This window comes from Lepisma saccharinum, chromosome 2, assembly GCF_977018435.1.
Source record: "Lepisma saccharinum chromosome 2, izLepSacc3.1, whole genome shotgun sequence".
NCBI classification, from domain to species: Eukaryota; Metazoa; Arthropoda; class Insecta; order Zygentoma; family Lepismatidae; genus Lepisma; species Lepisma saccharinum.
In genome coordinates this window covers 18200661-18228081 of record NC_139230.1, presented here as the reverse complement: position 1 = coordinate 18228081, position 27421 = coordinate 18200661, and the positions used below count along the sequence as shown (strand labels likewise).

Sequence of the window (27421 nt, the reverse complement as noted above, 5' to 3'; positions counted from 1 at the left end):
GACGAATTGCACGTCCAGTATCATCTAAATTGTGGCATAACAAACTGCTCACGGAAATTTAAGCATAGAATATTGTCACTGTATAAAATGGTTAACTACTTTACAACTACACGCATTTTATAATCCAGATTGACTAAAATATTGCAATCCGTACTTCACCAAAAGAAGAAATTATTTTCGAATTCCGGAGGGGAACTCCTCACACACCAAAGAAGAAGGCAGCGACTTCATTGTGAATGCTTTCGTTTGCTTCTGCTGTTTTAAAAGAAAATCGTGCTTCTAGCTGCGCGTATAGTCGCCACCTCGGTGTGTGAGCTCATTAAACTATTTAATAGTATTTTCAATAGTGCAAATACTTTTTGAGTTACTAATTAAATTATATTTTATTTGAAGATAAATTCCATCCAGTCGGCTGAAAAACTCTGCACTAGAACTAGTAATTTTAGCCAAGGGAACGCTATTTTTCTTTCAGGTCCATCAACTTTTCATTCCATACTAGTAGTTATCTTCACCAAAAAAACATAACGTTAAATAACAATAAGGAAATAAAATATAGAGTACAAGAATATCCAATTACCTGACCTTCACTACCTTACAATGCCCGAGGACATAGTGCGACATCGAAGATTAAAAAAAATTGAAAAGGTGAGTGAAAAGACTTCTCGTTAACTATTTGACCTTGAATAAAAAGCTAATTTTTCGTTGCCGGAAGATTCTTCCACTAACTTTTTCATGCTAGTAATTGGCTGATCCAAACATTGTATTTGAGAAGCAGTAGTGACTAATGAGTTCCTCCGCTTCCTATTTCCCAAATGCGAATTATAGTGAAGTAAGTTTAGCAGATAGATTGCATCAGTACAGTAGAATTCAGTGAACAACCCACAGTTTTTAACTTACTTCTTGTTAGCTTAGTTTCATAAGGTTATAGTCATATCTCAACTGTTAATCAACAGACAAACTTTCTATTGAAGACACACACACACACACACGAAAGGTGTACGATAACGAGCGCGATAAGAAATAATTTGTATTGTATGTAAACATTTCTCTGGATATATTAACTTTATAAAAATCGCATGTAAACGTGTACTTGATCTATTCATATTATCTACTTATCATCAAATATCTCTCAACTCCGAAAGAGCATGGAAAACTAAATTCTCCTAGAAAATTTGTTTGTCTTACATTATAATAATTCATTATAGTCTGTACAGTTTTACTTATTACACATATTATAGTGTCTGAAAAAGAGTGCAAAAGGACTTTCATATTCTAGTCTTAATTACATAACTGGGTTCAAACCGAGGCCACGTTAAACGTAACTTTGAGGGAATATTTCTCCTGTCTTGGGCTTCCAGGGCACACTATTCTTCAAATGTCTCTTAATATTTTTGCGCTCGTCTTAAGGTTTTGTTCGTTCAAGCTGTTTAAATGCTGCGAGGTTTCAAAAATTCTCAATTTCTAATTTGCATGCATGCAACCACACTGTACGAATACAGTCATTTTGTTGATTTGCTTGATTTTTCTTCGCTTTGTGCCACTTTTGGCTAATTTGCGAAGATGGAGTTGAGTGACGATATGATGAAATTGATGAAACATCACAAACAAAAATGCCCAGGCCGGGATTCGAACCCAGGACCCCTGGCGTCGTAGCGCGATGTGCTAACCACTGCGGCACGGGGGCCGGTTACAGTCATTATGTTTCATATCCGAAGGCAACGGACATTTTATTACAATACGGACCGATTATGTTACTAACCTACAGGACCATCTTTTGGGATGTGAATACCTTATTACAAGACTTATGAAGTCTTTCTTTAACTCTAAAGCAGTATATGCAGAAAGCAACGCATGTGTCTGTAGTGAAAAACATAATATAGGCTAACTTGAAGGAGAAAATATGTCTTTGCTGGCAGGATGTTCTTCCCATTGGTATTATTGTTTTCAGAATCTTATCCGACAAGAAGCAAACGTTAGCAGCAACATTTCACAAACTTTGTTTTCAAGTCCACTTTATGCTCAGATAAGCTAATCGGTACTGGACTTACAGTTCAAAGTAGGATCCGAACTAATGTGCAGAGTGTCTCCACCCACTGCAGGCAACACCAATCGGGGAGGCCCGAAGTAAATGTACCTGTACAACGCAGTTGCATACATACATGATAGCAACTACTGCTTTCGAGTGCTCCTAGCATCGAAAGAGAGCAAAATGTTAATCAAGAAAAGTTGTTCGCTTTGGTGTCTTCTACACGCTGTGAAAGTTTGTCGCTGTTATGCGGCGATACACTATGTATATGTGTGTGAACGGTGGCGAATATGTCCTTAGGAAGAGGGGTAGAGACATTGGCGTAATTTGGGGCCTCATTTTGAGGAGACAGAGTCGAATTTGTGGCTTAACTATACTGGGGAGGTGGCACAATCATAAAGATTTTCATTTCTATAAAAATATCATCCAGGATAATTTTCTAAATAAATGTCACAAAATATTACTCTTTATTACCTTACTCCTGAGGTCCTAGAGGAGGTTAACAAAAGTGCCTCTAACTTGTCAATTTTAGTAAACCTGAAAATTTGAGGGGCGAGTGCCCCTCCTTGTCCCCGCTAAGTTACGCCTATGGGTAGAAGAAGCTATGAACCCCCCCCCCCATCCCATCACATATCAAGTATTATATTACCAGTATTATAATACCAGAATGTATGATACTTCATCTTTCTCTTCAAAACCATGTTGACAAAAACATTTAATACCAGTTGACCACCCACCCAAGGGTGTATTTAGAGGAGGTCCAGGGGGTCCGGACCCCCCCCGAAATACTTATCAAATACTAAAATGAAAAATATATTCGATTAGCCTTTGTTGTATAATTTCCTTTGAACTTATTGGAAGACAAGGATTATAATTGGATCATACGGCTTTGAAGAACAGGAAGGACGTATTTTAGAGGTCCGGACCCCCCTCCCCCCGAAGACTTAGTAAATATGAAAATTAAATAATGTAAATATACTCGATTAGCATTTGTTGCATAATTTCCTCTGAACTTATTGGAAGACAATGATGATATTGGGATCACACGACTTTGAAGGACAGGAAGAACATAGTATTAATTTGATTTAATTTAATTATTTTAAATTAAACATGAATATTATTATTATTACTATTCCTGAGACACTTGGTTAGGACCCCCCGAAACATATTTCTAGATACGTGCCTGCTGACCCATCCCATAGACAGGGGTAGCGAGCGCAACCTCTGCCTCTGGGTATATGGAGTGTCCACCACTGTGTGTGTGTGTGTATGTCTATTATATATATATATATATATATATATATATATATATATATATATATATATATATATATATATATATGATCTCTACTTAGGTACTTATTAAATTGGCCTCCCTGGTGGCCTAGCCTTGTAATCAAGGAGTCATGGGTTCGATACCCAGTGGAGGCACATAGTGGTTCAGATTCCACTTTAAACTGTAAGTCCAGTCCCGATTAGCCTTAGCCTTCCTGTGCATAAAGTGGACTTAAAACAGAAACTCAAACTCTACTTAATAAATCTCATGAACACACTGAAGTCAGGATGACTCACTGCAGAGTGTACCTTCGCTTTCTGACAACGCAGTAATATCCTGTATTTGCAACTTGGCGTTATTCATGTTTCTTTCTCCAGCAGGGGGTTTCTACTTACAACTCAGCAGAAAATCCCCGGTCAAGGATTAGGCGAGTGATAATGGCGATGAAGTTGAACGTTTGAGAGGGCGAATGACTTACTTTCAGCAACAGGTTTATGTTGCTGAGTCAGCATGTTGGAAAATGTTGACATTTTGAGTGCCCGTAATTGCAATGTGAGGCCTCTGATCATATTGCCGTGTGGGAGCATAGTGGATCCCGCTTACTACAGTCATGTCTGTTGAACTACATTTGCAGAAGTCTGAGTAGATTAAAGGAAATGTGGAATGAAGCCTGGTTGAGCGAATTCATGCTTCTTCAACTCAACCAGAAGGAAGCTGGTAGCAGCGGCGCCGACTTGTCAAAATTATTGAGGGGGCTCTGATCACAGAAATACAGTAAATGAATGAATGACTCACTCCCTCCCTTTTTTAAAAATAAAAATTACGTCTTCGTATAGCAGTTTTTAAGCAGCTATTATATTCCTCATGCAAAAGAAATGTAACATGAAAAACGTGTGTCTGCTCATTTGTTTTTTTAGATAACAATTAACACTTTTATTTAAAAGTAGGCTATGTATTTACATTAAGAGGCCAACATAACAGTTTTATGCCGGCCTCGGTAGCCGAGCGTGTTGGGTGGTCGGCTCAACTCGCTTTGATCCGGAGGTCTTGTGTTCGAGTTCCGGCGAGGGAATGGGTGTGTTTTAATGTCCGCAACAGACTTGTAAAGAAAGGACATGTGACGGGTGCAAAGAACCTTAGTGTTGACGTACCCATAAAAATAGCGAATATTTACAATATTTAACAGTTTTATTTAATTATTTACATAAATGCTAACACAAATCGCAGGAAAATAGTTTACTTTTTTGTTCTTGCTACAATATTTTACTTTTTAAATTTAATTTTGCGATAATAAAAAAACACACAGCACGCCGTGCTTTAGCAATAATGCCTTTCATCATAGTCGTTCCCGCTTTCGCAATACAGACTCTTTATAAGCTTTCCTTGCGTACTTTCCTGCAAGCCAGTGTTAAATAAGCTCAAAGACTTTAGAATTATTTTCCCCTTATTCTTTGGACTAGAGGAAGAGATTTCGAGAAATACTAAATATCGTACATATCAATATTGCCTGAAAGTCGTGTTTACGACCTCAAATTGTTCAGAATTCACTAAACAACATACTGGTATAATTGTCATATCACCTCGTTATTTTGAAACTCTTTTTAGTAAAAATGTTAACAATACTCATAATTATATACTTAGTATATAGTAATAAGTCATGTGTTTTGCTGTCTCTGCTCATAACCCCCCCCCCCCCAAAGTTGATGGTTTAGCGGTCTCAGCCTCCCAAATTTGATGGTCTAGAACATTTCAAGTGTGTATTTAAAGTTAAGTTCATGTTGCACAATTCAGAGTAAACTTTACAAGAGAAGCAAAATAATACATTAGATCCTCTTAAGCAAAATTATTGGAGGGGCTCTGCCCCACATCATTAACATTGGGGGGGGGGCTCAAGCCCCCCAAGCCCCATGGAGTCGGCGCCTATGGCTGGTAGCCATGTTTTCCATTAGCATTTTAAAAGTATTTTGTACTAACCTTTCTTTAGTACCGCGGGACCAGCTGCGTGTATCTTGATTGATTGATTTACTTCGCTTTTCTGCCACTTTTGGCTAATCGCAAAAAGATGAGGTTGAATTGTGATGAGATGAAACGAATGAAAGGACTATCACAAACACATATGGACGACACAACACAAGCGCCACAGAGGATTATACAAACCCTGGCCGTGAGATCAAACGCCAAAGCCTCGTTTGCCTGCAAGGCTACAGTTACCGTTACCGGAGTGTACTACGCGAAAGAGACGTTGACTTTTAGAGTCTTGAGAAAGGACCACATCTGCGTGTATCTACGGTGGATGTAGAAATTTGTTTGTTAAAAAAACAACTATAATACGTGCGTCAACACTGAGGCTATTCACGCCCTACTCTTAATACGGGGATATAAGCCCCTTCAGTGGCGTGTCCAAGGCAAGGATTGTAGTGGTGGTCATGCCCCCCCTCCCCCCTCTGGCCCAGTATTCCTATAAAAGAGCGCCAAAGGCAGGAAATGATGGCAAATTGAGGGCTGACTACTGAAAAAAGTATTTTTTTAAAAGAAAAGAACTTGCTCCCCCCTCCGCAAAACGGAAAGAAATAGGTATTTATGCTTCGCTTAGCTTTGACTCCCCACCCCCAATATCTGAAGAAATCGACGCCTATACCCCCACCCCAACCTTCCGAACGTCCATGACTGCACCACTGATAAAAGATGAGGTTGTGAAGAGGTAGAGCGTCTGACTGCCACCTCAAGTATTGGGATTCAAGGGACTTTGCTATGTAGCAACGTAATGTGGATTCAGTATAAAATTTAAACGTTATTAAGATACGTCCGTAATTCTTTCCGACCTTGTCTCGGCTAAAAAGCGGCTCTGGGGTTAATCCGGCCTCTAATAAATGGGTACCTGACGTTAAACCTGGGCGTAAATGCTGCTGGAGCGAGCGTGGTGCTAATTACATCACCATCATAAAATTACAGAGACCGAAAATGTGTAGGGCCCTACCTCCATATTCCCACGTGCCTCCGTGGCACGCTTTACCAATACTTGAAAATAGATAAGTAAAATTAAAACAAAAACCAAACACGAACTGTAAATGCAGTCGAATTTTTAAAAAAGGAAAATAAAGACACTTTATCCACTTACAAGTGGAGTGAAGTATTCAAAATGAATGTATGAGAGCTGATAGTCTAGCAGAGTGATTGTGCCTTCCAACTGGTTGACATGTGAAATAATGACTACCATGTCGATATAAAGTTGAAAAGCTGTCGCACCAACAGAAGAAAAAGAAAGAAATGCTTTCGCTGGCATCAGATGCAGACATTACAAGAATTTTCGCTTTACCTCTATGGAGATACATCCTTGTCTTGGTTGAAATAAAGAATTAAGTGGCCAACAAGCAATTATAATATATGTGGACCATTAATGGCACTTCTTTCCACATTAAGTCCGGTTGAATGCGATAACTTCTCTTGTTGGTCAACTTATTTCTCTTACCATTTCCTATCCAGCACTGAACACACTGCAATACCACAGCAGCTACGATTACAAGTGATGAACGTGCTAACACAAGGAAAATAAATTCTAGGCTAATAGTGACTATACGGATGAAATAGATAATGGGACAAACGTAACACATCCACCTCTTACCTAGGATTCGAACCTAGGTTCCCTCGCTTCAAAATTTGTTACGCTAACCACTCCGCTACATAGGCCGGCAGAAGTGGAATATAATTCCCTCCAATGTTAATGTTATACCGTAGTGCTACATTCTTCAGGATTGATACACTAACTCTGTAAAGGTTTGACTTTTAAGTCCACTTTATGCACAAATAGGGTAATCGTTGCTGGGCCTACAGTTGGAAGTGGGATCCGAACCAGTATGAGCCTTCAGCGGGTATTAAACTTGGAGCCTCTTTGTTACAAGGCAACGACATTACCACTGTGCCGCCGGATGGGGGCCCTAGTTCGGTAAAGATGAGTAGATCAAATTGCTACAACTTGTCTGTTGAATTGTGAATGGTATATCCGTATTTTGATTATTTAACATTGATTCTTTAACGCCTTTAACTTGGTCGTCACGATGATGATTAATGATGACTTGATGAAACAGATTGAAGAATGAATAAAATGGAATATTCATTGCAGAGCCGGGCCTCGGAGATACAATAAGTACCTACATAGTGTGATCGACCTCAAGGGCTGCTGGAATGGTGTCATAAAAAGCATATTTGGAGTTTTAGGTTTGTATTGTATTTCATTTCACCTCTATTGTTATATATTTAATAGAGATTACTGATTTAACACCGTCACCATGTCTTATAACCTCTGTTACCTAAGCACGTAAACGAGTTAATTGCATTATAGTTCTTCAATTAAGATATTCATTATTATACCACGTATTTTCTTCCTGTATCTCGGAATCATAAATGCCGACGACTGTGGTGGAGTTATTACTTATTAGCAGTTAGCATAGCGCACAAACGACGCCAGGGGTCTCGGGTTCGAATCCCGGGATGGGCATGGGTGGTCTGTGTGAGTGTCCCTTCATCAATTTCATAATATCATCACTCATCCTCATCTTCGTGATTAGACGAAAGTGGCAGAAAATTTAAGTAATAAAAACCAAAATTAATCGTTTAATCGGAATCGTAAACGAGAATTATTGTTTCTTGTGCACTGAGCGTCACTTTATAACTTGTAAGGTAAGTTCCCTGTGGACATTGCACAGTGCAATGAAGGCACATAGGAAGATGTGGAGGTAGTGACCCATACATTCTCGATATCGGCCATTTTTGGAGGTGATGCGATCAGCACCACGATCCTGCCGCCGCCTTTATCCCCTCAAGATTGCCCCAGGTACTCATTTACTTGAGGCTGGGTAAATCCCAGAACCACTTTAAAAATTCCGACCTTAGATCACCATCCAGGGAATCGAACCCGGGTCTCTCGCGTGGCATTCACTCAACCGACTAAACCACCGCGGCTCCCTCATAGCATATGACTTTTGGAAGTTTTCGTTGAATACAGTCAAAAGGGGTTGGTGGGGGTCATAACCCCATTTGGCCAGTAGGTAGGAAAGATAGCAAACTGAGGTCTGACTACTAGAACAGGTATATGTAACAATCCCATTCTCGAAAATGCAGGACACGCTACTAAATACAGGCAATCAAACTATTACAATCAATGCCACCAAGGCTTTCAAAAACAGCTATTTATAAAATAAATTCATAATCTAGAATGGCGAAATAGTGGTGTTAATATGTGTGCAATACATCATTGAACTTCTTAAAAGATTCCTATACTAAAAGCAAAATACATCAACACAAAATACCAATGAGGTATTCTCGACTGACCCGATTTCAACCACCCAATGTCTTGCATGTGTGAGAGAATTAAGCGTGCCAGGTTCCAACTACTGCCGAAAAATCGTGTACTTCAAAGAGGAGGCTCGAGGATCGATACCACGAATCCACGTACTGTGCGATTGGTGAATGGAAATACTCATGTTTTACTAAGTGGTAAGATATAATACCAGTAAAGCTGAGAATTGTTCGGGAACTTTTCTTATTTTTTAAATGATGCCAACTCCATAAAAGAGAAAAAAGTGTAATCATATTTTTTAATGCGTTTGTAGATTGCAGTTATGTATCTTGTAGAGTCTACATATTCTACTTAAAGTTTTGCATTTATGAAATTACGATATTAACACCCTTAAAATATTTTCACAACGGGCCAATTTATGGTCATTTTGGCTCTAAATTTTCCCTTACACCCTCTAAATACGAACTCACACCCCCGCATGAAAAATTATGGGTAAACCCCTGTTAAATCATGTCTTCTGTGTCTGTCTTTAGCCTAATTCTAAGAAAATTACACTGGTCAACAAAATTAGATACTTTGACACAGGAGGGAAAGTACTTGATGCTAATGTAACTTTTCGTACTTGGTTTGATTTGGTCTGAGTTGGTGTTTTAAGTCCACTTTATGCACAGTAAGGCTAATCGGGACTGGACCTACAGTTTAAAGTGGGATCCGAACCACTTGTACCTCCACCGGGTATCGAACCCGGGACCCCTTGATTACAAGGCAATGACGCTGCCACTGCGCCATGAGGGAGGCCCTCTAACTTTTCGTACTGAATTCAACTTCGCCATCCTGTATGATTTTCTTGTGACACCCGGGTAAAATGAGAAAAAAACACACAGCACACATTTATGACATTATTATTCATTAAAGCTAAAATGTGAGGGGTGTTGATTTTCTTTTATATTTGGCATCTGGAGAATACTCCTCTTGAGAGAACCCACCAAAAATCATCATGAATTCTTGTACTACACTTACCGGCCCCCGTGGCGGAGTGGTTAGCACATCGCGCTACGACGCCAGGGGTCCCGAGATCGAATATAATGGCGTGGATGTTTGTGAGTGTCCATTCATCAAATTCATCATATCATCAGTCATCACTCATCCCCATCTTCGCAAATTAGCCACAAGTGGCACAAAAAGCGAAGTAAAATAAAGCAAATCAATCAATTGTACACAACTTTTCCTGACACAGTCAATGATTGTTTTTTGTTAATTAGGGATCCCAGATTCGAATCCCGCCCTGGGTGTTCTTTGTGAGCGTCCCTTCATCAATTTCATCATATCATCAATCATCCTCATCTTTGCAATTAGCCAAAAGTGGCAGAAATGCGAAGTAAAATAAGCCAAATCAATCAATAGCAAGTTCCGCCGCCGGCGTAGAATTCGGTAACACGTTGATTGATTGATTTGCTTTATTTTACTTCGCTTTTTGTGCCACCTTTGGCTAATTTGCGAAGATGGGGATGAGTGATGGTATGATGAATGGACACTCACAAACATCCATGTCCAGGTCGAGATTCGAACCCGGGACCCCTAGCGTCGTAGCGCGATGTGCTTGCTGACCACTCCGCCACGGGGGCCGGCGTTCGGCAACACGTATAGCACCTTGCGGGCAAGCAATTAATTATTTTAGGATCTGGGTGTCCCATTTTTTTTGTCACTGACTGTACAGCGGATTTAATATATATATATATATATATATATATATATATATATATATATATATATATATATATATATATATATCAAACGGAGAGATTATACAGTCACCAAGATTCCATACAGCATACATTATCTCACTGATGTTTCTGAAATGTTACAATGTTACATAACACATTGATTGATTGATTTGTTTATTTTATTTTATTTCGCGTTTTGTGCCTCTTTGCTAATTTGCGAAGATGGGGATGAGGGATGAAATTGATGAATGGACATTTACAAACAACCCGAGTGGGATTCGAACCCGGGACCCCAAGCGTCGCAGCGCGATGTGCTAACCACTCGGCCACGGGGTCCGGCATATAACACATTGAAAAATGCGATATATCCATAACTTGTGTGGCTGTTATTTGTTCTTGGAACGCCACCACCACATGCCAACTCATAAACCGGAAGAACTGCCATGCCATATGACATTAAACCATGAAGGCAGGGAGTATTAAATTCCCTTCCTATCATGAATTCTCCCACATAGGCATCTTGCGAGGTCAACGAGGCAGATTCGAATTTCAACAGTACCCTGAAACTTGCTTTCTCTATTTCTATTATTTCACGTCCCTTTTCTTCACCTTGTGTCAATTGTGAGGACAAAGATGAATGGATGCTGGAACAAACACGATACATGTCATAATCAGCCAGGGTTCAAAGCTGCGGCCTCTGGCTTTGTAACACGTTAAGCTGACCATTCCGCCACTGAGGCCGCTGTGTATTGTAAAAGTTTACTTGTGTAACTATCTGTAACTTAACTTAACTAAAAGTTGTGTGCTCCAGGGACATCTTGGTCCAATCCAGGAGCATTTACGAGTGATAATAGGTGTATTTCTTCAAAAATGGTTGGCAACACTAGTTTGCACCCTTTTGACTATGCCGAAGCGAATAGCACCTCTCTTCCTTGGTATCTTATTGGTACAAATCTAAGGAACATTAGTGATAAATGACAAAAATAAATTTTTCATGTTTAATAAAGGGAGAAAGAAGTTTTCCTAGTGTTATTTTAAAAACAACAACAACGTGAATTACATTGGATCAATGAAATTTTAGACAAAATTACATAACATCATTTTATAGCTTTCATTGATTGATTGTTGTTTCTCGCGTCGCTTTTCTGCCACACTTGGCTAATCACGACGATGATGAGGTGATATCATGAAATAGATTAAGGGACAACTCACAAAAAAAACATGCCCAGGCCGGAATTCGAACTCGGGACCACTGGCGTCGTAGCGCGCTGCTCTAACCACTCCGCCAAAGAGGTCGACTCAGCATACTATAGCAATGGTTAACGTGGCGCGCGAGGGAAACTGGGCAAATATTTTGTCCAGAAAGTTTAGTAAGAAGGGGAAGAAAGAAAGAGAGAGATCTGTGGGCTGGGGGTGGTGGGGGGGGGGGAAACCGGGCGGGGACTAAAGTTCACGTTATGCTTACATAGGCAAATTGGGACTAGACCTGCAGTTCAAACTGGAATTCGCACTAGTGTGCAATATGCAACCGCAAGGAATCGAACCTCTCACCCTTTAACTGGGGTGGGGAAACAGAGGTTCTACGCTCTAGTCCTGGGGCAAGGTAATATTTGTTGTTGCTATTTCATCCACTTTATTATTTCCTTACCTGATGTACATCATATATTTTTGTTTATTTTTTCAGATCAATCGCGACGATGAGGATGAAATGGGTTGATGGAACAAATACAATGGTTCGTACAGGGATCAAACCTCAGACCTCTGGCATACTCTCATTCACACGTAACAGTGATGCAACTCTCGTGTGTACTATACATGATGGGGGAACACACAAAGTTACACCCATGCATAAGTCGGGATTCGAACCTGGAATCTTCAGAGGCGAGAAGTGGACGCGCTCGACCGCACAGGCTGCGGGGAACCTAGAGGTGTTTCTTATATACAACTCTGGCGTTTGAAATTCGATATGCTGGTAGCGCGCCTACGTACGCAGCACGTGGGTTAAATTTGTTGAGATCATTAAGTGCGTCGACTTTTTTTGAACCTTAATACCACGCTCCTCGGTTATGAGTAAGAACTCCTGGTTGCGGGGGCGCAAAAGAGGCTTCGTTTGCTCCATGATAATAAATAATAAGGAAACGCATGCACATCTATTATATATGGTAAAATGAAGGCACGTGTGGCCAAGTAAAAATGCAAAAGAGCCTGTGTATTAAGTCACCAAAATAAACTCTCATAGTCACAGTAATTCAACACAATACGAAACGCTGGAACAAGAGGATCTGGTTATACCAAACAAAAGAGACAAGCTATGCAGTGTATACCCATCGGACTGAACTGGAAATAAACAGAGCACGCAACTCTCGCCCTTAAAAACCGCCGCTTATCAGTAGGACGAACAACAATTTACTCTGCAATTCTGGTTTTAAAATACACAAAAGGACAAGAAGCAGAATGATTTTCATTAAAAGTGGTACAGTGGCATTTACCTTAGAACCATACAATTTCCAGGTATCCATTATTCTGTCTGAAATTTGTAGTATTTCTGCGACGGAAGATAGAAACTCTTCCCAACTTAGCCATCCTGTCATAAGGTTTGTTTGGGGAAAGCAAAGCACGTTTGACGCCGGCGTGAGCGCCCCTGAAAAAGAGAAACCAAGGTTTAGGGCCTCTGAGTCTGGTTCGGCCAAGGTCCTCGTACTCGCGGCGTTGCCACATAGACGTTACAGTGCAGCAAACACACAAAACATGCATTCCGAACTTATAAAAATAAACTGGGAACACAATAGGTAATACAGGCAACGAGCTGGGTATAACGAAAACATGGAAACTAAAATGCATTGTAGTGTCGAACTTTGAACACAATCATTATTAATAAGAGAATTTATGAAATTGATGAATCGCTAAAGTTTTTACAATTATTTAGGAGACACGACACGCGCCTTAAAAATAACAAAGCTGCACTGGATAAGAATATTATACACATTTTTAAAAATCGCAAATTATTATAATAATAACATTTTGTAAATTCAGTGTATTTTAACACACTCGCAAAGTAAAAATATATGTACGTATATATCTCAGTTTAAGTTACTGAAAATGTGAAAAATTATTGTTTTTAGATGCAGAATGAATTCAACTTTACTGTATATACAACTTAACTTACAGAACTAGACTTGCAGTAAAAGTTTTAATTTAGAAAAAAACCTACTTGCATGTCTACATTTTTTCCATCTGACAAATCACCATAACAACCACATATCAAATAGTGTCACAGATTACAGCTCAAGAAGAGATTATTGTGTAATGCCACTACATATATATTTCTATTCCTTTAAAAAAAAGGAAAAAGAAAAGAAAACTCTTTTATGTTGCCGTCTCAATGCATTTTTAAGGACTAGTAGTTTCCATATAAAACATATTTAGTCGGAAATAAAAACCTGTACGACCAATTCTGAGTTTGAATTAATGTTACGAAATAACATTCCCAAGTCGTATCTATTTTCGCGTAAACTCGCGGTGTAACAGGCAAGTTGCGAAGTCATTCCGATTGTAAGGAAAGGTTGGTTAACTTTACGCTGAGAATCAACACAATTGACGCAATATTTACATACACATAATTTTGAATGACTATCTCTCAAATGTAATTATAATATTAATATGGTTCAATAATTATAGCATTGCGAAAATTGCATTTCCCAGCGTGGATTGATATTGACTTCTACCAAAGCGCTAAACCCTCGTCAAATGCCTCAAGCTATACACGGAGCTGTTGTTCATTTAGGTCGCCCCCCTGACGGAATTGGAACCAACGTGTTTAGGGACATTTTAGAATGAGTTCAGAAATACTTTGATTAAATCAAAGTACCATTGAAATAAGCTGCAGAAACTTACAAGTTACAATTTTCCAGTACTTAGCTTTATAATTTAACAATCATCTCTCGTTTCAAAGGATAGTTGCGCGAAGAGCTTGTGGGGGAGAGAGAAGCTGTACGGAATAGCGGAGCTCTATAATGGTCCAGCCAATGGCAGCGCGTCATCTATCTTCCTTGCTTACGCAAACTGTAGTAGTGAGGCTCCCTACTGCCAAATGAGCAGCAGAGCCAATCAGCAGCCCGCGTTTGACAGGTCCCTTGACGTTGCCATGGTCACGGGGTCACTGACGGCCTTGGTAGTCTGACAGGTGCGTGACAGTTGAAGTCTACAATATGTACGCGAAGGGGAAAAGCTCTACCGTACCTTCTGATGCTCAAGCACGTGAAAAGTAAGTATCATCAAGTGTCTTCATCGCGATCAACAATATTGTGTGTGTCTGTGTCTGTTGAAGTGCTTTGAATCTTAGTGCTGGTTTCTTACCTTATTTCTGTGACGTGGGATACATCGACGAAACAGTGACGCTGTGCGTTCCAGTTGTGTGTTCGATCAAGTTAGACCAATGTGGCTGTTGTGGTGTTTGGTGTCACCCCCAAGATGGCGTTAAGATCGCATACATCATGATCATCTGTTGTGTGAACAAGTGAATGTAGTTGTGCAGAATATGTACAATAAACATATGTCTTCAAAAATATGAAACGTCGGTCCCTGTAAACAGCCGAAATCAATGTGCGATACCTGTGTTACAACACTAGACAATACGGGCTTGCTCAACAAAATGCTAAAAACTCATCCGTATGTAGCTGGTAACGCATAGCGTTGCTGTTTACATGATAAATAATTTTGTATGTATTTGCAGAATGTTGCCAGTGTGCCACCAAGATACCTTACCGTGTGTTCTTTACATTAACAGATCCTGTTGGACCACGTAACGAGAACCGTATTTCATATCCCCTTTCGAGCTCACTCCTCTTCTTGTTACTGCAGTTAGCAGCTTCGTACATCACCCCCTTTATTTTATAGGTCTGATATTTCTTACCTTTAATATGCGGGCCGTACGGAAGTATCTCGTGTATTTTTCAAGCGAATAAAATCAATTATTTGATAACACTTTTTTTTTTGATAACACTTTTTTTTTTGGCTTCACTGGATAAACGTGATGTTAGGGGTTGTTTTTGTAGAATGGTACAGATCCTTTATATGGCCTGTCATGATTCAGAAATGGCGGGCTTTTTGTGTTGACAGAAATCAGAATTTTACTTTTTCACTATTATTTTAGCCCTAAACAAACGTCAGTTCCTTTTCTGAAATTCTATGGATTTGGATGGCAGAATTTCTTTGAATTTTCAAGTGTCATTTAAAAAGAAAATGTTCTCACTTTAGTACTTTTCTATACCCTTTACGCAGGTAAAGATGTTTTCACTTGTTGCAATGTCATTTCATTTAAATGCGTCATGCAATATCTTTATTAATGTGTGTTACTGGTTGTTATTCATACAGTGAAATTAACTTTCCTCTCAGAAGCATCTTGCTCTTGTATTTTTATTAGTTCATTGCTCCAGATCTTCAATCAATCATTCCTTTTCTGTTTCAACATTCCCAATCAAAACTTATTTCAGAATACTCTCCTTGTTATTTGTTTTCAAATGGTATATTCAGATTGAGGATTTATTTCATGTAAACTAACTGTATGTTGTTGTTCTTTTACATGTGCAATGGATTTATTTATGATATTTGATAGTGTGATCTGGTCCTTTTCTTTCCAGTGAGTAGTTTTTGTGTTTATAGATTTTTAGTTAGGTTATCATACAAGTGCTTAACTTCCTCTACTTTGTTCTACTACTACAGGGGTCCCGGGTTCAAATCCTGGTCTGGGCCTTCTTTGTGCATCTTCCTTCATCATATTACCCATTCTCATCTTTGCAATTAACCAAAAGTGGCAGAAACGCGAATTAATATAAACTTAATCAATCAAATCACATCTAGTACTAGTAGGATCTGTTTCACCTGGTTGTATTTTTATACAAAACATAGAATTACAACTTAATTGCAATTTTTCTATCTTGTAGTGACACAATTTCACTTAACTATATCCTCTCCTTCCTCCTGCTCAGTAAGATCAGGAAGTTTTTCCCATTAGGCTTATGCTTCATCACTTATCCCACAAATTGTGAACATTTTTCAAAGTATACTGTGTTTTATTATGTTGACTACAATTTGTAGTAAGCTCATTGTGTACTGGCAGTAGCCTGTGTTTTATTTTGGGGGGGGGTATCTTTCTTCAATCATTACAATGGACGTTCACATATATTTGGTTGAATGCCATTAAGATCACTTCTCATTTGTTTTTCAGGGACTCCCTTATGTCACTTAATGACATTACCAACCTCATTATTGGGGATTGCGATGGCTTTGTAAACATTGACTCTTCCAAAGGATTTATTCTTTACCATCTTACATTTTTTGTTATGGTTTTTGAGACTGGCACTAGGCTTTCATTGTGCCTAGCGTTTGTTTTGGTGGATGACTTTTCAATAAATATAAATTATTAGGTAACCACATTTGTATTCTAAATTCTGAAACCATAGTTCCCTTGCTGGTACATTAAAGCAGCATAGAAATCTTACTTTTTGATATTCTGTGTGACTTGTGCACTTGGCATGGTGTGCTTAGCTTGAATGTACTTTTTATGTACATGATGGAAACTTTGGCAAAACGATTCTACTGGTTGCTTCATATTTTTCTAATAATTACTGTCATTTGACACACAGAAAGGATATTGTTTGTTTTGCATTCTCATAGATTTGATTTTTGTAGGTCCATTACACAAGTTGGAGACACGTTACTCATGTCCATATTGTTCATGTACCTACATGTTATTAATTTTTGGCAATACCTGTGTCCTTACTATTTTTTTTTCTCTTTCGATGATCCATCACTGCCTAACTTTGCAATGATTTTTCACCTACAAATGACTAAATAAAAAACTTGACTCTCAAAATATAAAATATCACACATTGGGTGACTGTACAACCTTGAACATTTAACTCTTCGTTATTTAATTGATTTATGCGACACTTTTTATCAAAATGCGAAAACCACAAATAATGGAGATATGTAATCCTTAATTGTAACGAGGGATTCTCCAATTTCTCATCTTCCATAGCAATTACACAGTTTTTAAAAATGGAATATAGTTGTATGCACACAAATAAAAAATGCAGAAATTCTAGCTGCATTATGCCCAGCCAAAGAGGTAAAATTATTATCAGCAATGACGTAAAGATGTGATAAATATTACCACATAAAACATTCATTACTTCACTACAGCACATCTCAGCGAGTTAAACAACAGGAAAATTATCATATTTACCATATCTTGTACTATAACACTGCTATAAAACTATCTTCCACCTTTTCGTGGATCTATATAGAATGACCAGCACAAAAATAGCAAGGTACACATGGGTGACATAGCACCGCTTGAACAGAAACATGTAGTATGTGAACACCTATGAAGTTCACATGTTGTGATGAGACTGCATGTTATTTTATGAAGAGTATCATCCATTTAATAGTTTCAGTCCTATTAGATATTAATCATAGTGCATGTAAGACAGTGCACCGCCCTGCATGCACTATGTTGTTATGGGGAACCGATTTCTTCACAGTTTGCAGTTTTCTAGATATTTGTGATGCCATGAACTTACTATTGAAGATACCTAGAATACTGAGATTGCAATCCATATTTCTACATTACACTTGTTATATGCTTGCCCGGTTGGGGGTTGTAGAGACTCAGCACCTCCACTGTGGTGGAGATTTTAAATGTTTGGTACTTTAATTCCACACTGACAATGTGTTGTTTTGAATAGGTTGCGAGTCGTATCATTGAAGAAAATAAGATTGTTATGGTCCTGAACTTGGATTCTAGCAGATTCATTGGAAGTTACATATATTGCAGGATTGAAACCAACATATCTCATATTCCGTTACTGATTGGTGACCTAATGTTTATATTTAGCCTCCAAAGCAGACAATTTTATCATTGAATGCGATTCAATAGCAAATTAATGAAAACTACTAAAACTAGAAGTGCATTTGCAGATCTATATTTCTTCCATTTTTTAGAACCTCAAAACAAGGATTCATATTATTTTATTTAAAATAACTACCTTTATTGTTGCACTGGAATTTATCTGATGAGGTGAAATCTTTTGGGACACTTATTGCTGTAACATTATTTTGTTTTGACATTCAAATGTTCGACTGTGTAGGGAACACAAATTAATTGGTGATGGTAAGCTACAGATCTTTGATATGAATTCAAGCTACAGCATTATTCATAGTTGTTTTCTTATGAATTCCACCAAGATTTCATTTTCACTCTTGGTTGCAATTAACTAGTGGTGCTCTTGCATTAAAAAAATTCACTGTAACAAATTTAGTCTGGCTATAAGGATAAGAATTCCTTAGTGTTGAACAATGGCCAGCCAACCTCTGTAGTGGAGTAGTTCTAAGCACAGCATGATGAGAGGTGTCCCAGGTTCGAATTTTGTTTGGGGTATGTGTGTTCCTTGTGAGTGTCTTTTCATCAATTTCATCCTCATCGTTGTGATTAGCCAAAAGTGGCAGAAAAGCAACTCTAAATTGCATCATATTAAACAGTTGCCATCTGATCGGTTAAGTTCTAAACCAAAAGGAATAGTTGCATTTTGCAACTTCACCACCTACAAATTTCAACACTACATTGCAGTTCTTCATCAGAACTTTTTAAAGTTTATTGGAATTACTTTGCAAGCTGAGAATGTTTATGCTGGCATATGAAGGTAACTATATTTTTTCAGGTTCAGTGCCATTTTGGAAGTGGAAGTGTTGTCACTCCCTCCCTGTTACATACGTATACCACTTCATATAGTGTTTCTCCCTTGTTTACATTGGATGGCATATGAATCAATTCTGTATTATTCTGTATTGTTTGTGTGTGTGTGGTCTACCATCCATAATATACACAACACAAATGCTGTAGTTGGAATCGTCAGTTGTGAACAAAGTTCGGTAACAGTTCGTTATATCGGAGACACTTTTCTTCAAATTTACAAGAGAAAATACTTACGGAAATCAGTTTCTGTAGCATTGTTGAAGTTCTTCGAGGTATTTTCTTTCATCTTTCAATCTATTTCAGCTGGAAATCAATTCCCGTTGCTTCAATTTAAGCAAAAACGTAACCACGCAGTATTTTTAACTGTTTGCCTAACCTAACTGAACCTAACCTAACCTTCTGTGAATGGTCCGTGGGGCTATCCGGGAATGTTTTTTGGGGGCTATTCATAGATGGTTATACATTCCCAAATGGTTTATGGGGCTATCCGTGAATGGTTTGTGGGGCTCGCACCATGACGTGCGTTCCGAAACACTTCGAAAAATGGCTTATTTTAGTGTAAAAAATGTTTCTAATCGTGTGAAAACCTTAATGGCACCTTCAAATATGTTCCGCAATACACAATTGGTAAGTACGAACCATACGAAACACAAAATATCCGATTTTAAAGTGTCTCCGATGTAACGAACTGATACCCAAAGTTCATACCAAAGATATGGGAGGGACACTTTAGCAGCATAATTGGAAAGTTGGAATGCTTCCTTCAGTTATTAATATTAAACCTACCATCGATGCTTTTAAAATAAGTTGTTTTGGTGTAATCACTGGGGATAAATTGTTAGGCCATGTGACTGCCATACTCTGGTAAGAATCTAGTTAACTTGCAATGAAGAGGCTACGGGTTCGATACCCAGTGGAAGATCTCACTTTAAACTGTATGTCCTGTCTCGATGAGCCTATCTCTGCATGAAGTGAACATTCACAAAACAAACAATGGCCAATGCTCCTGCATATGCAACTCGGGGGTTCCCAGCTTTCCACCATTACTACCGGGGGAGGGGTATGGGTGAAAGGCAAGTCAGAGGATGGAAGCAATTACCTCCACTATGATTAAGGATATACAAATAATGCTATATGCAATAAATTAAGACCATAGGTCCAGTTCCAATTAGCCTTTCTATGCATAAAGTGGACTCAAAACAACAATTCAATTCAAGACCATAGGCAAATTTTTATTTTTGGTCTTGGTGTCATTTAATTGAGATTTGCTGCATTTGAATTTACTAGCAATACATAAATTTTGGTTAAGCCCATGTTAAAATATGAGATCTTGATATAATTTTTTTATTCTTTTTTTTGCTTAGTTTGTTTGCTTGCTACAGGAGTTTGTACACTAGATTTATGTGTATTTTTTTTCGAGTTGTTTGCAGTTAGTTTAAAAAATCTGTGTATGTACTAGTCCATAGTAGTCTACAACATGCAGTAGCACTGGCGATAGACATAAATATATATATTGGATGTCACCGTACAACATTATATAGAGGACATAAAGGCAAACATCATTTCTTTGTAAAAGTTTGCTTGCTAAGATATTATTCGGTTCAATGCACTGAACTTTTCCCCATTAGATTATGCATGGGTGGAAAATGGTTTGGTAAAAGTAATTTTTTGTATCTTGCTCTTTAATGATGTTATTTTTGTAAAACTATCAAAGTCGGGAATCAGATTTCTTCAAATTTACAGGAGAAAGTACCTATGGAATTGAGTTTCTGTGTAATTTCGGAAGGTCGTAGAAGTGTCTTCTCGCATTTTTCAATGTATTTGGGTGCTAAATCATGTGTTTTCTATAATAATGTCCGTCCAATGCATGAAAGCTGTTGCTTTCATTTCCAGCTTTGTACTTGAACCGGATGTTGCGAGCATCTGATGACATAATCCTCGGTAAGTGTTTCCAAACACACAGTTTTTTCAATTTATTGCCCAACCTAAAGCAGCCTAACCTAACCTTACCGTGATGGTGTGTGGGGCTATCATGAATGGTGTTTGGGGCTGTTCGTGGATGGTTATACGATCCAGAATGGTTTTTGGGGCTATTCATGGATGGTTTGAAACACTGCTTTGCAGTTTGAAACACAACGCTAGTCAAGATTTGCCCGCCATTTTGTGTGTTCAGGAAGTGAGAAAAGAAAGAACAATAATTACTCGATATGTCGACAATAGATACTTATTTCGTTAAAAAAAAAATGTAATCCCTTGTTAAACAATCTTTCGCAATGCAGAATAAGTAAGTACGAATGTAATGTCAACAATTACAGAATAAACGAGTTAACCACAATTCCCGGCTGTGATAGTTTAACAGTCATTTTTTTTTAAAAAAAAATAGTAAAGCCACTTTTTTGTTTCTATGACTTTAATAATACATTTTGTTCTCATATAATTATTATTTTTAAATTTTTACCTTAAATGTTCTTGTACAATAATAAAAAGAAAAATTTTAACCTTCATGAAAACATTAGTTTTGTGCTCCATAAATAAAATGTGTGATAGCAAGCTATAGAAATGTAGAGCCCACCACTGACTTGATTGTTTGAACACATTGTACGCTTATCTTCTTGCACAATCCGAGGTCTCTTAAAACGTAACACTGCCATACATGTAACATAATGTACAGTACAATAGTCCTTTTTAATAAACGCAACAGTAATGTCTAGTGAGAACTTATTTGTTACTAAGTAGTACTATGGCACCTCTCATGTGAAAAACATACGATGTGTACAAACAATCAAGTCAGTGGTGGATCATAACCAGATATTTGCAATTATCTCGCAAATGGTTGGTTTGCAACACCATGTTTACTAAGACTTTTTTTTGCTTCTACTGTTGTGTACTTTTCACCATTTCAGTTTGCGCTATCACTTCTAGTACACCCTGCATATTTAATGAAATCTCAGGTTTTTGTTTAAAATGTCAAGTAATTTAATGGACTAGTTTCCATCCACGCTGATTATTTAGCATATCCTATTTTATGTTTTTGCATTAGAGTAGGGACTTGCACCTCTTGTTGTCTAGTAGTCTTTGGATTTCGGAGGTGGGTCATTATTGTAATGCATCACACTCTCTGTTCATAGTATAATATAAATTGTCTTCTGTAAAAATAAATGGTAGCACCAACTGTGAATATTATATGCATGGTGGCATGTATACATGAAAGAGAAGGTTAATTTTTAAGGCTTGCAGCCACAAAACTTTAATAAGCAAAATGTAATGAGAATAGTTGTTTGTTTTAATGTCCTCTGTGCTGTATGGAAACACTGTGTTTGTATGGATATAATACCTGCCTTGCCCCCCCCCCCCTTTCCTTCTGTGACTACTAAGATGTGTGTATTGGAGGTAATTTTCTATTTATTAATGTGACGATTGTTGTAAGCATTTGTTTGCCAGGATGGACATCATATTAGGACTAAGCGAACACACTTAAAATATACACAGTTACAGTTGTAGATGGAGATATGGAATACATATACTTTGTGGAATTTCGGCTCTTCTATGATTGTGTACGGTGAAGAGTTTTTGCACGTTATTGGCGTAACTTTATATGTATTCTATGCTAATGTAATACATAATTTAAAATAACACACTCAAAATTTACAGCATACTGATTTGTGGTTCTTTTTATTTCTTTGCAGGCTAGCGTTGTACGTTTATGAATATTTACTTCATGTAGGAGCTCAAAAGGCAGCACAGACTTTTTTATCCGAGGTAGGTGAAAAATTTTATTGTTGCTATTGAATACTGAAATATATTGAATATAATACAAAGTGTTAATAATATCTCGGCTATCTGTGGAGGTGATACTCAGCATCATAATCCATCCACCTTAACACCACCCCCCCATTAGGCTGTTGGGCACACATTTACTGAAGGCTTGGTGAACCTCAGAGCCGCTCCAAATAGGGACATTGCTCAAAAAGTTACCATCAAGAGGAAACATGGGTCTCCCGCATGTCAGTCAGACTACATAAATCTGACCCCCGTAATGTAATGATAAGACTGTTACCCTTGTTGCCTTGTAATCAAGGGGTTCCGAGTACAATTTCCAATTAAGGCACATTGTATGGTGGTTTGGATCTCACTTTAACCCTTAACAGGAAGTATAATTTTTTATTACATAATTGGAAGTATGTGTCTGACAGACACGGAACGCCGAAACTTTTGTTTCCTTGGCAAAGTATTACATAGATTTATTCTTATAATCTAATATTATAAAATTTATTTCAAAATACATACACAACGCAAGTGCTACGTAAGAAAAAATAAATATTATTGAGAAAAACTTTTCTTTTTTATGAAAATGCAACTTTGTTGGACTCCTTCCGTGTTTCCCTTGTTTCAGAGTCGTCAAATCAGAGGCAGAGTAACAAAATTTAGAAACGCTTCACTGACATAGCTGATCTAAATATGGGTCTACCCATAGAATCAGTAGAAAATAGGGAAACCATATCCTCATGTCCAGACTTACAAATTGATGTAAGCATAAAAAGAGCTAAAAGTGCTTTTATTTCACACTTATCAGTTGGTCTGTAATTGCTCTTTTGATGCTCTTTGACTTTAATTCTTGTTTTCTCTAATTTTACATTTGTCCACAACACAATATGATCAATAATGTCGTCATCTAAAATTAGAGACCAAATATCTTCCATTTGAGGATTTTCACCTAAATTTCTAACAATCTTTGTCAAGCCTGGAATTCCTCGTATTATATTTTGACGAGGAACACGTCTATAGTTTTTGTTGGTTCTTTAGATTCCCAAGAATATCCTTCCTTACCTTGAAAGAAAGCTGGAACGTCATTCTCTTTATTTGTCCTTTTCCTGGCAGAAAAGCAGTGCTAAAGAACAAACATGAATGAAGGTGATGTGGTCAGTTTTGCAAGATGTGACTTTTTTTTTTTTAAATGTCCGTGGTCTTCTTGGAGTATAGGTGCATTCTTCTTCCAGACTGCAAAGTGTAAATTTGCCATAATTGAGATGGTGTAATTAGCACCATACTCTTGCTGCCATTTGACCTCCCAGGAAACTCTGTTGCTGAAATGTTGGAAGACTTCTGAAGCTGCTTATATGGGGACAGTGATATGAGTTTTCCTGCCATTAGATCTATTGCCCTGGAAATCAAATCCTGATCCCTTATAGTGCAGTTGGATATATGCTTTACACTTACTATGTCATAGGTCATCTGGGAAGGGTCACTCCCCCCCCCCCCCCGACATTACACCAAGTGGAAGGCAGTTAAAATATTCAATAACTCCCTTGAGAATGAATGCAGAGGTACATGACTTGGACATATCGTTGCACATATTTTACCGATGACAACATTTATCCAAATGTAAAACCTGTTGTTTTTTTTCATGGAACTTTACTATTAAAATGCTTTTATCTCTATGATTTAGCACATTCATGGTTTTGGCATTTGCAACCAGTCCTTTTTTTTTTTCTGGTGTTACGCTGCACAAGAATGGTACCAATAGCATTTTATTTTAATGAACAAGATGTGTGTGTGTAACTACATACATAAACAATCATTTATGAACATGCCACAATATTTTGATTAGTTCTTAGGACTAACAATAACAATAAGAAACCATCTGGAACATAAGAAACCATCATCTTGAAAGGTGCCTGAACCTTTTTCCTCAGAAAAAAGCACTGGGTGTAACAGTATGCACTTACAATCAGTGAAATGAAATGACAGTTAGTACTTTACCATTAAGAACCTTAAAGCCTTGGTTCTTCCATAGGTTTATTGATGAACCTTTTGTTAAATGTCCATTCCTTAAGTAACTTCGTTGCAGAATTAGAATTACAGGAGTAGAGTTGAATGTAGCCAAGTGGCTAGAGCTCTTGCCTTTGGTGCAAGCAGTCATGGGCTCGATTCCTGGTCGTGAGGACAATTTTGAAGCTACTTGAAAATAAGAAGTAGTCGGCTCCGGTCATGAAAGCCAGAAAACAGTGGCGATGGGATCTGATGCACTGACCGTACCATGTGTTACCAAACGAAAAGCCGCTCGGGCAGGCCCTGGCCATTCGAAGGCTGTTGTGCCACAGAGTTTAGTAGTAGAGTAGAATGCGATGATATTCGACAGGCGATTGACATTCCAGAAAGTCAAAAGTGGAACAATGAATGCTTGTGAAGTAATATGTGTAATGAAATAAAAAGGATTCATTGTGTTTAAAAGGAGGTTATGTTCTCGGGGGGGGGGAGGGGGGAGTGTAACTTATATTCGTTTCTTGCTTACACATAAATAATCCACCAATTCATTTGATATAAAATGCTTGATTTGTCATAAATGAAATTAAGTTTGGAGCATATGGCATGCCATTCAAGAAAAAAATCTGTTTAATATTTGAATTAGAGTCCTTGCACCTACCTAATGTGTGCATAATGTTAAGGAAAGCTGGCTATCATCATAATATCTCTGCAGATTGACCTTCATTCCCTAGTCTATTTGCATTCATAGTGGGCTACAGTAGACGCGATTGGGTGTCAAACTGAGGAGGGTGCAAAGGTAATTTTATTTTTCTTGGTAGACAAGGTTTAGCATTGAGAGCTCAGTCCAGGGGCAAAGAGTGAGAGGCAACTCCCCCTAAATCGCCGCCACTGGTAGGGAAGGAAGTGAATGTTCGCTGGGCAGTTTAGTTATTTGTAGGCCCTGGTTTCCAGTTCTGTGGTGTTACTGGATATTCAGGCTGAGTAGCAAGTTCACAGGCATACTTTCTATCGAGATGTTGAGATGGAGCTAAAGCCCTGTTAACTAACATAAACTTCGCTCAGTTGTCAACTTTCACACATTATTCTCAAAGATGTAGTGCGATTTTTGATTGGTTTCCACTGATAATGCATGTCAACAATGTTCCATTCACTACATTCTATAAAATGCGAACTACATTGCACTAAACTACCGCCCTGTTGAGCTTATGTGGAAGCATTCCATACCATTCAGTGGACAGTAGAAGATGTTTAAAATACCTGGCTTTTTTTGAGTTTCATTTTAATCTTGCTTGCGATTATTCTATTTTTTTTTATTGAAAGGTACAGAAATTTGTTGTTCAACACGTTGTGGGCATTCTACATTGATTTATTTAACATAATCTAGGAGTACACGTAAAGAGATGTTACTATTTGTACTCTAAGCGTGACATAAACACTTAATAATGTTCAGAAGAGGGCATATCTTACTATAAGTACAGTGAATATTGTCACGTTTATGGCGCTAACAGACAAAGGTGACTGCTGTTTGCAGTTGGAGGTACTTTGTACGGCCTCACTGTATTTTGTAAAGATTTGTCTTGAGTACATTTGCGACACATAAAATCGCAGTAAGTCGTCAAATGACCCATAAACATAAATTGGCAGTATCCCAGTTGTGCGATGAAGTTGTGTCAAGCTAGAATGCCGACGATTTGCCAGAAGTAGGAGGTTGGAACTTGGAAAGCGACACAGATTTATGCGCTCTTAGGTGCCCCATTGGAAAGGAGAGAGAGGCACGGATGAATTGACAGAAGTGCAAGTACGGCATCAGTAATCAAGATGGCAAGTAGAAGCAGACCTGAGGAATATGACAAATGTCCAATATAATTTTCAAAATCTTCTCTTTTTGACACACGCAGTGTGATATTTCAAATGGGTTGCATTAGCCAAAAGTAAAGTAAAATAAACCAAACCAGTCAGTCAATCGTATGGCGAAAAGGCAGTAGTTTATAGTATTTCTTAGAGGAAATCGCTTAAAACGTAGACTTGAAAGAAAGAAAGAGGTCATACGAGTTAACTGGAATTGATTCAGGGTTGATGATGAATATCACTACAGTGGACTGCATTTTGCACACTAACGAGGCTCTGGCGTCTGAACTCGCATCCAGGAAGCCTCTAATTCTCTGTGGGGCTTGTGCATGTTTTTTTGTGAGTGTCCTTTTATGAATTTCATCATCTCGCCTTTTCATCCGCGTCTTCACGATTATCCAAAAGTGGTGGCTGATTGTCCATACGTATGTCAACCATGAAATAAAGTTACTGTATGAGATCTGACTGTCGCCTTTGCGAGGGTGTAACCAAGAGAATGTGGTTCTCCCCTTGAAAGCACTGCATGCGGAGAGAATGTGTCATTTCCTTCGGATAGTAATACCTTTTGGACAGGATCGGGAACATGCGTTCAAATCCTGTATAATCGTGGTTGTCTTGGTCATATTGTCTGTGACATCAGTTCAACTTTGCCGTCAATCCTTAGGGTCCGATAAACTGCGTAAAATGCAAAAGAATAGGAAATTGCTAGTGCTATGATGAAATTCATACC

At 38.1% G+C, this 27421-nt stretch overlaps 2 protein-coding genes across 11 annotated transcripts in view; one reads left to right on the top strand and one right to left on the bottom strand.

Moving 5' to 3' along the window:
• The window catches only part of LOC145983940 (ubiquitin-like-conjugating enzyme ATG10), a 157374-nt gene extending 142599 nt beyond the window's left edge, over nt 1-14775 (bottom strand). Inside the window, exons 1-2 of the mRNA XM_083117124.1 lie at nt 14679-14775; nt 12812-12963 (exon numbers count right to left, since the gene is read on the bottom strand). Coding sequence (XP_082973250.1) covers nt 12812-12913 — 102 coding nt within the window. The 5' untranslated portion in view covers nt 12914-12963; nt 14679-14775. The remainder of the gene's footprint in view (nt 1-12811; nt 12964-14678) is intronic.
• The window catches only part of Ssdp (Sequence-specific single-stranded DNA-binding protein), a 294147-nt gene continuing 281143 nt past the window's right edge, over nt 14418-27421 (top strand). For 4 of the 10 annotated variants that reach the window (XM_083117122.1, XM_083117123.1, XM_083117118.1 and 1 more), the window contains exons 1-2: nt 14418-14586; nt 22764-22836. In XM_083117122.1, the coding sequence (XP_082973248.1) occupies nt 14531-14586; nt 22764-22836 (129 nt within the window). In that variant the 5' untranslated portion in view covers nt 14418-14530. Of the gene's footprint in view, nt 14587-14640; nt 14991-22763; nt 22837-27421 lie in introns of those variants that run through there. The other 6 variants (XM_083117121.1, XM_083117117.1, XM_083117116.1 and 3 more) reach the window with 5 other exon arrangements.